We start from the raw sequence: 13,712 nt of genomic DNA on the forward strand, positions 1-13,712 counted from the left end.
GTGCGACCTCAAAGTCCTCAAACCTTGCATTTAATGCTTCAATGTCTGTCTAAACTTGCCTCGCATCGCTGGAGAGAGTATAGAGGTGCATAGGTGATTAATAATTACACTAGATATATATATATATATATATATATATACATTTATTTATTTATTTATTTATTTATTTATTTATTTATATATGTAGAGAGAGAGAGAGAGAATCCAAACTTTAAACTTTGAAGACACACACACACACACACACAGACACACACACACACACACACAGAGTGGGGAGAGTGAGAGAGAGCTGCACAGAGAGAGAGAGAGAGAGAGAGAGAGAGAGAATAGGGCCTGGACTTTGAAACCACGCACAGATGGAGGCACACACATTGCACAACCAGCAACCAAGCCAATTCAATGAGCGACAGCGAATCCCCTTGACCCTGTTTTATGCTCACTAAGCGGCGGCAAATCCACTTACATGGATAGGTGTCTGGAAGAGCATGATAATGACCCGCAGAATAGAGACACCTATGACCTGTCCATGAGAGAGAGAGAGAGAGAGAGAGAGAGAGAGAGAGAGAGAGAGAGAGAGAGAGAGAGAGAGAGAGAGATTGTAGTCTATACAGTGAGTCTCAGACTTGAAGAGTTAAAACTGGAGCCAACTAGGAGCAACTAGAGCACAGTCTCAAAGTCCCCAAACCCTTGCATTTAATGCTTCAAAGTTTGAATTTGACTGACACTGCAGGAGAGAGTACAGAGGCATGCGTGGGTGATCAACTCTTAAGACGAGAGAGAGAGAGAGAGAGAGAGAGAGAGAGAGAGAGAGGGGGGAGGGGGGGGGGGGGGGGGGGGGGGGGGGGGGGGGGGGGGGGGGGGAGGCACGTGCGGGATTAACATTGTAGACAATGTTCAAGAAAAGTGTGTCTCAGCTTAATATCATGCTGCTTTCAATATCACCCCAAAATAGAGAAAAATAGTGTAAAAAATCAAAAAATGATCCATTTTTTGAAATCTTATCTTGGCGAATTCAAGGAAAGGAATTTGTATGTTTGGGAAAATGATATTTTCAAAACAATGACGAGAGAGAGAGAGAGAGAGAGAGAGAGAGAGAGAGAGAGAGAGAGAGAGAGAGCTATTAGTGCTTCAAATTTTGGGCGAGGGATTGCCACAAGAGAGGAATGGATTGATATATTAGCGTCCTCAAGAGACCAAAATGACCTATGAAACCAAACTTACAAAGTGGTACCATGTTGGGGTACAAACAAAATATAAATGAAACTAGAAGTGCTCTGACTGAGAGAGAGAGAGAGAGAGAGAGAGAGAGAGAGAGAGAGAGAGAGAGAGAGATTTTATTATCGTCCTCGGAGGTCAAATATGACCTATGGGACCAAAGTTACATGTGATGTAGTATGTGTATGGCTGATGAGTGACTCTCGATGCTCCAAAATTGTGGTGATGAGAGTCGCAATGGAGAGCCCACACTGTGGCTGGGAGAGGAAAGTGTATAGGTCTAAGCCATGGCTTAAGATGTGAGAGAAGCAAGTTTGCATGTGACCAAAAGCTGAGCAATCTAGTAGTGTGTGGTGCTCAGACTCTCAAACTTGCCGTGAGCATAATGTGCGTAGTCGATCTGACTCTTCTCCATTGCCCCAACACCCTATCTCGCATCGAAGGAAATGGGAGCTAAGCCGAATGGCTGCGATAGTGCGTATCGCCGACAAGGGGATAGGCTCAAGCATGTAAGTGTGAGTACGGTTTCCTCTTTCAGCGAAGAACATGGTTTTGTAGTTGGGGGCAATATGGGTGGTGTAATGTATGAAGCGTGACCCATCGGATTTCTCCCAAGCCGTAATACATTGGCACTGTAGAAAATCTTCATTCACTTGGGAGTCAATTGAAGCATCATGTAGCAAGTGTAATGCATCCCATCTCCCAAACCACTTCTTTATGCCTTCCATCCATCCCATGCTCAAGATCTTGCTTTTATGCATCTTTTGAGCTTTTTTGCTTGCTTCCCATGCAATTGTAGGAAGTGGATGTGAGGGGTTTTGACCCATCTTTATCATGTACTCCACAACCCTTTCCATGCCCATATCCTCATTTGGAAGAGGTTCCGACTCAAGAATTAGGAGCATATATGGTGTTTGTGTCTTAACTTGGAGAAATTTTGTAAGAAAATGCTTTAGGACATTCTCAAACTCTTTCCAAGTAGACTTTGAGATGCTCCCGCCCCACACTTCAACTCCATAAAGAAGAACCAGTGTCACCAATGTATCAAAAAGATACTTCTTGAGAATCCAACACTTGATGTTTCCCACACTACACATATTCTCAAGTGCATAATATGCTCTCTTTCCCGCTTCCAAACGACGCATAGCACATTCATGCCACTTGTGATTGGACAGAACCTCAAGGCCAAGGTACTTAAAGCTCTCAACAACTTCAAGTGTTTCATTGTTGTACACAATGCATGGCTTTTCCTTATGGTTGGTTTCAAAAACATAACCTTTGGTTTAGATTCATTCACAATCAACCTGCTATGCAAGCAAAAGTTCTCAAGGACAACCATAAGCTTTTGTGCATCTTCTAAAGTGTGTGTTAAAAGCACTACATCATTCGCATATAACAAAAGCATGATTACCACATCGCAATAATCTTCAATGTCTTCTTCTTGCATAAAATCAAGTACCATTTGTTCCAATCGATCTATGCATAGACCAAAGAGAGTTGGTGACAACGAACATCCTTGATTAACCCTAATAGTGCTTACAAAAATTTCTGAAATTTCTCTTCCCATGCGTAATTGTGACAAAATCACCTTCTCATAGATTCGAGAAACCGCAAGCATAAACTCACTTGGCACTTTGAGTTCTTTCTTCCTTCTCCACAAATTGTTATGTGGAATCATATCAAAGGCTTTCTTAAAGTCCACAAAACAACAATACAATCGCTTGTCTTTCAACCGACTTTCCTCCATGAGAACACAAAGAGTGACAAGAGATTATCAATGGTGTTATGGCATCGACAAAAACCCGCTTGTCCTTTTACACGCTTGTTATTCTCTTCAGTCCAATCACTCAATTTCATCTCCATTATGCACTTAAACAACTTTTCCATAAGAGACCCAATCATTATAGTCCGGTAGTTGTTTACATTGTTTACATCCCCTCTTTTATGCAAATACTTAACCCAATTAGTACTCCAATCATAAAGCATACCATGTTGAAGTGCAAAGTTGAACATATCACACATCCACTCATGGATAAAATCTCCCGTCCATTTGATCATCTCCGGCTTGACACCTTGAAGATCTCTCACTTTGCAAGTGGCCACTTTTCAAGCCCACCGTATACATCCTCAATAGTAAAAAAAGAGGACATACATAGGAGTGAACCATAAGATGACAGTTTTTTAGCATTTTCTTGCTTATATAATTACCTACAATGTGTATACATATCCACAAAACTCAAGTTACCAAAATTCTCAACTGCTTGCCCCTCAAGTTTCTCTAAAATCTTTCACATGCATGTATCTTTTCTTGGACTTGAAAAAGTTGTTGCTTTACTTCCCATCTTCTTATCTTCTTTTGAATCAATGCCTTGTATGTATGCATATGACTTTGATAGTTGTCTTTGTCTATAGTTGCATCAAGCTTTATCTTCAAGGACGTTCGAGCATCTTAACATTCTTTATCAAACCACCTTTTGCTTGATCTATCTTTGTTGATACCATGGAGATGCTTTATAGAAAAGCATTCTTCAGCACAAGAACAAATAACTTTCTTGAAAGCTTCCCATTTAGTTTTCAATGGTACGTCATATTGAAGCTTTGTTATCCATAACTTTTGCTCAACCAATTCAACGTACATTGGTGTCCGTTTAAAATCCATACATAGTGATAATTTCTCTTTGCTTTGGCTGAGATTATCATGCTTAGTTGCTTCTTCACATCAAAAGTCAATACATAAGGTACGATGGTTGGATTCTGGGATCCATTGGCCAAACAAAAAACTCTTTATGCGATACATGATGGCTCCAAAGAGTAGCATATAGTCAATCACGTTGTCCCCATTATATTTCCTACATGTAAATCCATTGGTTCCACTCCACAAATATGCACCATTGGCAATGAGCATACCCGTGATATTACGCATGTGTAAAAGTAACTATCCATAGTGATTCGACTCTTTCTCATCCATTGAAGTACGATCGTACAAGTGAACTTTCTCCAACTCTCTTGAAATGTATGACACATCAAATTGTTGAGTATCATGTTACAATGTTTTTGTGCGAGCATTCATATCCCCAAATACAATAACATCACCTTCGCCTTTGAAATAAGCAATGTCCTCTTTTAAATCAAAAAATGGATGATCTCTATCCATGCAAACATAGAAGGGGAAATCATGATGAGGAATGTAGCAACCGGCTACAAAAATAGGTGGTCTTTTTTGTGTCATAATTTTCAGCCATACATAACGTTTGTACTTGTTATCTTTCACAATTGATACAAAATTTTTCAATTCTTTTTTAACCATACATACCACCCCTCCTTACCCTCTTCGTTGCTTGAGATTCTTTGACCACATCAATGAATGTTCATCCTCCAAGTCGTTAATCTTTTGTGTATCATGCTCTCAAGTTTCAACAAGAAGTACAACATCGACTTTGCTTGTTAGTTCATCAATGCCAACCTCCGCATTCCATGTACATTACAATTCCAAAAGCATATTTTCAATTGTAACTTGGTCTCATAGATCACGCATCCCTATTTGCTCAAGGGACTTGCCTCCTCCTTGGACACATTTTCTTTGTGAGAGATCTTCTTGTTTTTCTTATTCTTTTTCTCATATGTCTTGCGACGCATATTTTGTTGTTTAATAGTGCAATCTTAACATACAAAACATTTTGTATCCCTCGAATAGATCCAACTATTATCAAGGATAATCTTTCGTTTGGTCTCATCTGGCATAGTACATACAGTTGGCCGTTCTCTGAATCGAGGAGCTCCTTTTCCTTCCCCACTTTATGTACTCCATAGACCATAACTCCGGGAATACCAAAGTAAGTTTTAAAGAAATCTTCGATTACAATGGTAACATAAGGTGGTATCTCTAACTTCTCTTCAAAAGTTCCATGAATAACAATGTTCTTGGAACGTCGGTCCCATTCCTACAACTCCTCCACATCCACATTTTCAACATTCTTTGTTTGAACCATAGCTTACACGAGTGAAGAATTAGGAACCACATTGTTACCACATACATCAGTCCAAGACTTGTTTGTGCATACATTTTTCATGGCGCATACATCCCGACTCATGGTGTCAAATTTCTCCTCTTTCAATACATGGTCATGCTCTACTTTGCTCATGCTCTCCTTCAAAACATTCAAGTCCACAAGAGAACGTTAACATTATAATTTCCACATCATTAAGATGATGCTAGTGGTGGCACTGTTTCATGTGTACCCAATGTTACTAGCCACGGCCCTTGAGGAGGATCGAGCAATGGCGACAGTCACTAGCCAATATATTAGACACATCATTTAAATTTTCATACAAGAAATGTTTTTGGAATGGATTGATTGAAGGGTATGTGAATCGAGGTAAGACAAAGGAGTGTTGGATTGTTTTAGGTGAATGCAATGCGAAGGCGTCCCTTAGTGCAATTTACCTATGCTTGGCTCTTGAGCACATGTTGCATTATTGAATGTATTCTCTTCGTAATGTTTTCTAATGAAGTGCATTAATCCCGGTGTATGGCAACATAGCAAGGGGGAAGAAGCTCTAGGAGGTTTTCAGAAAATACATACGAGTCCCCTTTCTCTAGATGTAATTACTAATCACGTATGCGTGCATGTGCAAGTTGTACCAGCACTCGTGAACGTCATGCTGGACATGCATGACATTATAAAAGCATAAATAAAGAACTCTCTTTATCACTTAAAAATGATGTTTCTTCATCCATCCCGTGGAAGGCGGCGGACAAGGCGCATTTGCAATTGGTGCTAGGCTAGATAATTTAGGCAAATCGGCATTGGCAAAAAGTAAAACTCTCTCAGCGAAAACCTGAGTCCCTGAGATGGACAAGAGGCTACACGGCTGGGCGCGGAGTGAGGGAGGCGAGGGTGTGGGTGACACTGTTGCCCCGAACCAGCGGAGGGAGGGCCGAGAAGGAGTCGTAGCGGAGGAAGAGGGAGGCCAGAAAGGCTTGCGCAAGCAAGGGCACCAGCTGGTTGGCGGCACACTGCTTGTTGGCGACAGAGGGCTCCCCATCAGCGGGGCCGTTCCCCCACAGCACATGCTTTACCATCGTCTCGCCTTCCTCTCCCACAAATCTCCAAACCTTGAATGTCTCCGCGCTCTCCCCAAAGATGATCGGATCCCGCACCGCCACCGGCTGGCAGCCGCCCAGCACATCCCCCTTCTTCACCTCAAACCGGGCCTCATGCGATTCGATCACCATGTCTACCTTTGCCACACCATACTGATACGGCACAGGCGGCTCCATCCTCAGCACTTCGAACACCGCCGACCTCACCAATGGCATCCTCCTCAAAGCCCCCACACTCATCGTCCCTCCCTCCGCCCTCACTGCCTCCCGCACCTCCCTTGCCATCTCTGCTTTCACCTCCTCGCTCTCCCTACCCACATAGCTCACTATCCATGGCAGTAATATGTTCAACCCTCCAAAAGCATTAAAGCCCGTGAAGAAAATGATGTTGTGCAGTGCATCCTCCTTTTCTATCCCAAATTGCTTCTCAGCTTCATCCAAGAGTTCGCCCCCATGCTTCCGGCAAAAGCTCTCGATCCTCTTGTAGAAAATGGCTACGAGGAGAAAGGGGATTCTGAAGTTATGAAGAATCAGCTCCTCCAGAAGATGGGGCAAACCGACACTTGCAATAGGGACGAGCTGTGGCCCAAGCCATGCACTGAATGCAGTCGGAGTAAGCCCATCTGCAGATGGATCTGCGCCAAAGAGTGTTCTAATCAACACATTAAGGGCAACTTGCCCTGTCTCACTGGAGATTTCGAATCCTTCGGGCTTCGCTGCAAGCTTTGCCTCCCATGATGCAAAGATCTCCATTGTTGCCCTGTGTGTCTCTGGGATCCACCGGCTGGCCTTTGCTTTCAGCACAGACATAATGAAAGACTTGAGCTTTGTATGCCGCTCCTCAGATGGATCCAAGTAGACGCAGGGCCGAATGCCGCCATAAAACGAGGTTCGGGGCATGTAATTGGCTAGCAACACATCTTTCTTCTCTACCTGTGCAGTGGTAGTCATCAAGAACAGTGTGAAATTCAGGACCAAAGTTACGCATTACAAAATCATGGCCAAAGCCTTTAACTCCAAGATTAGAAACAAGACCATTTGAAGCTGTTTGAGCATTGATCTGCAAGGAAGAAGTATTTTGATGGACGTCTTACCTTGTCCATGTCGAAGAGGACAGGGAAGCTCTTCTGGTCGAGAAGCATGATGACCCTGTTGGCAGCAAAAGCGGGCGGGCTGGGCGGCACGTGAGTCCGAAAGACAGTGCTCTTGAACTTCTTGCGGCGACTCGCCCAGTACTCCTTTTCTCCTTGAAACCAGAAGAAGTCCAGGCGATCCTTGATGGCGCCCAGCACAGGAAGCCCATACCCACCCGGAATGTCACGAAGGGGTAGCTGCTTCTCTACATCAGGCGGGGGGGCAGGGACAGGCGCATGAGTGGAAGCAGGAGGAGGCGTAGCTGCCATCGATGTGTGGCACGGTACTCAGTGCACGAGATACTTACTAGCCTTTCACATGAGGCTATGCTAGTAGGAAAGACTCGACTCTCGAGAGAGCTCCAAATATCCGAGTAATCCATCGCAGAAGAGACTGAGTCACACGATCCGCGCCAGGTCAGCGCGCCCACTGCCCATAACGTCATTAACGTACTGTAGGCTATGCTAGGTACCCCCACACGGTGAAGGGTAATTTGTTACATGAGTAAAATTACCACCACATGTCGTGGCCACACGTGACAGAAAGTCCGTTATTGTTATTTTGAGAGGGGGTAGAGCAACTGCACCCATTTGGGCTCCAGTTAGCTCAATCTCATTCGGTAACCAGCAATAATAAACATTGGGATCTTCTAGATTGCCTACGGATGAGTGAAATGCCTCTAGATTTTTTAAATCTCTCTAAGTTTTTAGTCTTTTCCATCGTTAGCATTTATTCCCAGCTCGTTGAGAGCATCAAAAGAAGTGCAAGTGATGTAAAAAAAAATCAAAAGATGTGTATGATTGATTTTTTTATTATATTCCTTTATTCAAACTTTTGAACTTTTCTTTCACTAAAGATTTAAAAAAGCTATTCAAAAACCATCAGCGCCACACTAACTCCATTTTCTCTCACTCACTTTCTCTCTCAACCCCAAGTTATTTTTACCGTGTGATCGTGAGGGAGAATGGGTTGAAGGGGTCAAATCAATATTCTCGAGTTTTTAGGGGGGTAATTCAAAACAGCTAAGCCCCCTGTGTGTGGGGGTACCCCTAGTAGGAGAGACTCGACAGCTCCAAATATCCAAGTAATCCATCGCAAAAGAGACTGAGTCACATGATCCGCATCTGCGCCATGCATCAACGCGCCCACTGCCCATAACATGAACTATAGTCGGTAGTCTGTATTAACAAGGCTAGAAAAAACAATTTTTCCTAACCAAAGAAAATAAGGGCAAACTTGAAACTCTTCCGGTTTTTAGGACAAAATTAGAAGCTTTTGCCGGTAATTACACTAAAACTTGTGAAAATTCTCCGGTTTTCTTAAAGGCAAGCTCAAAATGTAACCGGGATTTTAGGATTTCAATCGGTTAAAATACACAAGACCCCGGTTTTTTTCTAACACTAGTCTGTAAACCGGCCAGGACCTTTCCACCCATGGGCGGTCACTTTCAGACAGTCGCTTCCATGAAGGGGTCCACTATCCAGACTCCCACCTGTCTAAAAGAAGTCTCCATCTACATGGAAACTATTTCAACAAGCTCGCTCTCTTACCAATGGGCTGCAATGCACACTTTGCAATGGCTAATCCTATCCCCCCCCTCTCTCTCTCTCTCTCTCTCTCTCTCTCTCTCTCTCTCTTTTTGCTCACATTTAGGAGATTTAGATATTGATTATTATGACATTACCTCTCCTAAATGATTTTCTCATGTTAAACTGATCATTTACGATGGGGAAGTGCCAGGGGAGAAAAAGATAGAATATTGGTTAAGCTAGCACACCGGCCACAGTAGAGATCCAAAGGAGCCATGTGCAATAATGGGCTTAAAAGACCCTAAGGTTCATCCCATTAAGACTTCCAAAATGCTAATGTTCCAAAATTCAAAGGTTGTGTCCAAAGGTCAAACTTTGGGAAAATTGGATGCTTTGTGTGTGCCCCAAAAGTCTTTAGCAATCCCTACATAGGAGGGGGCGAGCCTTGCTTGTAGGGGATGAGAGAGAAAGTCACACACACACACACACACACAAGCTCCTTTTACACAAAGGGAATGAGGGACACATGTCAGCTCCCTAGCCCAGATGCCCACAAGGTGTACCCAATTCCTATTGGATGGCCTTGGAGGTGGACCAATGAGAATTAGGCTAGAGTAAATCTAGTTTAACTAATTTAAAAACACTTAATAAAAGAACCAATGAGAATTAAGTCCTCTAGAAGACTCTTGGACAGTCTCCCAAGGGGTCCAATGAGCATTCAACAGCCCGATGGCTTGCCTGATTCCTATTGGCCAGGAGGCAAAGGGGTCCAATGAGAATTTAGTTGAATTATTAAATTACCTAAAGCTCTCACAAAAGGGGAAAGGGGGACACATGTCAGAAGGCTATCACTTATGCTGCTTAATTGTCATTGGCTAGCCCTAGGGAGGTCCAATGAGAGGGTAGCATGAGCAAATAGCAAGAGGGGTCGACCAAAGAGAGAGAGGGGGCTGATTTTTGCTAGGCATTATCACACACACACTCACACAATCTCATGTGTGAAGTAAAGAAGACTCTCTCTCCTTCTCAAGCTTTAATGGAAAGCTTATCACCTACTCCAAGCTTGTGAGAAGGGAGGCCTACACCAACAACTCTTGGCTTTGTGATGCAAATCCAACCAAGAGTTAAGCTTCAATGCATGCTCATCTCCTCTACCATGCTAATTACTAAGCTAAGCTATGCTAATATGAGTGATTATGTGAGGAGATGTACATCTTTCTCGTAAGAATACTCCTTCTTCCTCTCAATCTACTCTCATACCCCGCTAGCTCTCACCATCTTCGAAGGTGTGTGAGGTCTTGGGTCTGAGACCGGAGACAATTGATGTTGTGGTTGATAAGTGTTTTGCTTGGTGCATGAAGCTTTCATCTTCATTGCACTAGCTAGTCTTGAAGGAACACAAAGAATTGTATTGTACAATATCTCTCTTGATGGGAGAAACCATAATACAAAGCCTTTTGGAGGGGGGACCGGGTCCATGTAAATCCGGTCCTCAACTGTTGTCAATAGCTTAATTTCTCTCTCTTTTGAAAGTATTGTTCATGCTATCTAACTAGGTGTTATTCTTTTTGTTTCTCTCTCCACCCAAGCACTCTTGTAATTCTCATTAGGAATCTATTCTGATGAAATGCCCGCTATGTTCATGCTAATTTCAGCTACACAATGTAACATTTAATGACCTAAAAACTTACATTGTGTAGCTGAAATTAGCATGAACATAGCGGGCATTTCATCAGAATAGATTCCTAATGAGAATTACAAGAGTGCTTGGGTGGAGAGAGCAACAAAAAGCATAACACCTAGTTAGATAGCATGAACAATACTTTCAAAAGAGAGATAAATTAAGCTATTGACAACAGTTGAGGACCGGATTTACATGGACCCGGTCCCCCCTCCAAAAGGCTTTGTATTATGGTTTCTTCCATCAAGAGAGACATTGTACAATACAATTCTTTGTGTTCCTTCAAGACTAGCTAGTGCAATGAAGATGTGACGTCGTCTCCGCAAACTTGATCTAAGCATGAATACTACTTCATTTTTGTGGACAATAAAGAAAAAGAGAGTCTTATAAGACAAAAACTTTGTTCATTTTTAACATTTTGTACATTTGTTTACTCTTGGGAAGCATTGTAAGCATTGACAAGGTTTAGGTTATCCTTTAATTGTATGCTTTGCATCCATCTAGCATCTTCAAAAGGATAATTCTTAAACTTAATAAGATATCGTTGGATAGTCTTACCGCCTCTTAGTACCTTGTCTTCATGTCAGAGAATGGACTCGGGCTGCAACACCTCTTCTTTGTCCTCGATCTCCGATGGGTCTTCAGTAGTTGGTTCTTGAGGTGGCTCTCCTTTGTAAGTCTTTAATAGGCTCACATGGAAAGCATTGTGTATGAGCCAATGATTGGGCAACTTGAGTTGATAGGCCATCTCATTGATTGGCCTAAGAATCTGGAAGGGACCATAGTACCTTTTTGCTAGTTTAGCATAGTACTTTTGGTGTCCTGTAGGATTCTTGCCCGTCGTGTGCCTTAATCGAGCTTTGGGAAATTTTAATAAGACCCAATCGTTTTCTTTAAAGGCTTGGGCTCTTCTGTGCTTGTCAGCAGAGCAGTCTTTTGCCTTTGTTGTGAGATAGAGATAGCATCCTTAATCTTTTGAAAATATTCTTATAGGTTTCGGCTATACTCATCTGCAGCGAAGATCTTCCCATGTACCTTAAGTAGCAAGGGACTTTTTGATCTTCCCTCAATTACCTCGAACGGTGCTTTTCCCGTGGAAGTATGTACAGTGTTATTGTAAGCATACTCCACTAAGGGTAAGTACTTCTCCCATTGGGATCTTTGATCTACTTCCGTTACATAGGCTTTTAGTAGATCGAGAATTGTTAGGTTAGCTATTTCACTTTGGCCATCCGTTTGTGGATGATAGGCCGAAGAGAAGTTTAGCCTTGTTGCTAAATTCTCAAAGAGACCCTTCCAGAAATTACTGGTCATTCTAGGATCTCTATCCGACACTATGGACATTGGCAAGCCATGGTACTTGAAAATTTGTGAAATGAAGAGGGTTGCCATTTGATGGGCTTTGATAGTCTTTTTGACAGGTATAAAATGAGCTTGTTTAATGAACCTGTTAACTATTGTCCATATTCCCGTATTCCCATGGATAGACTTAGGCAATCCAAAGATAAAATCCACGGATATGCTCTCCCATGGTGAATTAGGGATTGGCAAGGGTTGAAGCAATCCAGGTTGCTTCCCTCCATCAAATTTTGTCTTTTGGCATACCACACATTTAGAAACATACTCTTGTACGTTCACTTTCATGGTAGGCCAATAGAAATATGTTTCAATTCCCTTTAAGGTAGACTGAATCCCTCTATGCCCCGCATAAGGAGGAGCATGAGATTCATACATTACTTTCTCACGTAGTGAGTTAGTAACGCATAGTCTCCCTGATGCAAGGGCTGAAATCACATCTCTAAAATCGGGATCAATAGCATACTCATCTGTCATTGAATATAGATCATTGTGAGTTGCTATGGAAACCGCATTCACTCTCGGCCGTCTTGAGAGTGCATCAGCTACTTGATTATGCTTGCAAGCAATGTGAGCAATATGAAAATGAAATTGCGAAAGGAAATTTGCCCACCTCATTTGTTTGTCGGAGAGCCTTAAGACTTTGGTGATCCGTTCGCAGAATGAAAGGAGTCCCCAATAAATAGTGCTTCCATGAGTCTAAGGCATGTAGAACTGCAAGGAGTTCCTTTTCATATATGCCTAGAGCTTGCTCAACAGGGTCAAGCCTTTGACTTTCATAGCCTATGGCATGTCCTTCTTGAAGCAAAACAGCTCTAAGGCAATCACCACAAGCATCACATTGGACCTCAAATGGTTTTGAGAGATCCGGTAGTGTAAGCACAGGTTGAGAGATAAGCTTTTCGAAAGCATTTTTCTCCTTAGCAGACCATGTATACCTAACGCTTTTCTTTGTTAGGTCATGTAATGGTCCTGCAATTTGTGAGAACTTTCTATGAAGCATCTATAGTATGCACACATACCTATAAAGCTTCTTAGTTCATGAAGATTCTTTGGTTTAGGCCATCCTTTTATTACCTCTAACTTTGATGGATCCATTTGGATGCCATCTTGAGAGATAATGTGACCTAAATACTAAATCTCTTGCAAGAAAAATTCATTTTTCTTTCAATTAACATAAAGTTTATTCTCTCTTAAAACTTGAAATATTACCTGGAGGTGTTGCTTGTGTTTGTCTAATGAATTAGAGTAGATGATAATATCATCAAAGAACACTCCAATGAAGGTTCGATGAGGCCTGAACAGCTTCTCCATCAAGCGGTTGAATGTGGCTGGTGCATTGGTCAAGCCAAAAGGCATGACAATGTATTCGTAAAGACAAAATGTGGTGCGAAATGCGGTCTTTACAATGTCTTGATCAACTATCCTTATTTGATGATAGCCACTTTTTAGGTCAATCCTACTGAAGTAGGTTGATCCTTGTAGCTTATCAAATAGGTCTTCTACCCGTGGAACGGGAAACCTATTCTTGATAATGATCCTATTTAGCGCTCTATAGTCAACACACATACGATATGTGCCATCTTTCTTTTGCACTAATAGCATAAGTGAGCAAAATGGAGATGAGCTAGGCCTAACCATGCCCTTCTCAACTAACTCATGCACTTGTTGCATAATCTCCTCTTGTTGAGCT

At 42.3% G+C, this 13,712-nt stretch overlaps 1 protein-coding gene across 1 annotated transcript; it reads right to left on the reverse strand.

The window, feature by feature from the left end:
* Positions 1-5,908: 5,908 nt before the first annotated feature.
* On the reverse strand, positions 5,909-7,782 carry LOC147438359 (allene oxide synthase 1, chloroplastic-like). Its single transcript, XM_086487659.1, has 2 exons — positions 7,414-7,782; positions 5,909-7,252 (listed from the first exon to the last, which is right to left on the reverse strand). The coding sequence occupies exons 1-2, from the start codon at positions 7,720-7,722 to the stop codon at positions 6,080-6,082; spliced, it is 1,482 nt and encodes a 493-aa protein (XP_086343785.1). The 5' UTR covers positions 7,723-7,782; the 3' UTR covers positions 5,909-6,079.
* Between the last annotated feature and the right edge of the window lie 5,930 nt (positions 7,783-13,712).

Source organism: Adiantum capillus-veneris, chromosome 17, assembly GCF_014529385.1.
Source record: "Adiantum capillus-veneris isolate H3 chromosome 17, ASM1452938v2, whole genome shotgun sequence".
Taxonomy (NCBI): Eukaryota; Viridiplantae; Streptophyta; class Polypodiopsida; order Polypodiales; family Pteridaceae; genus Adiantum; species Adiantum capillus-veneris.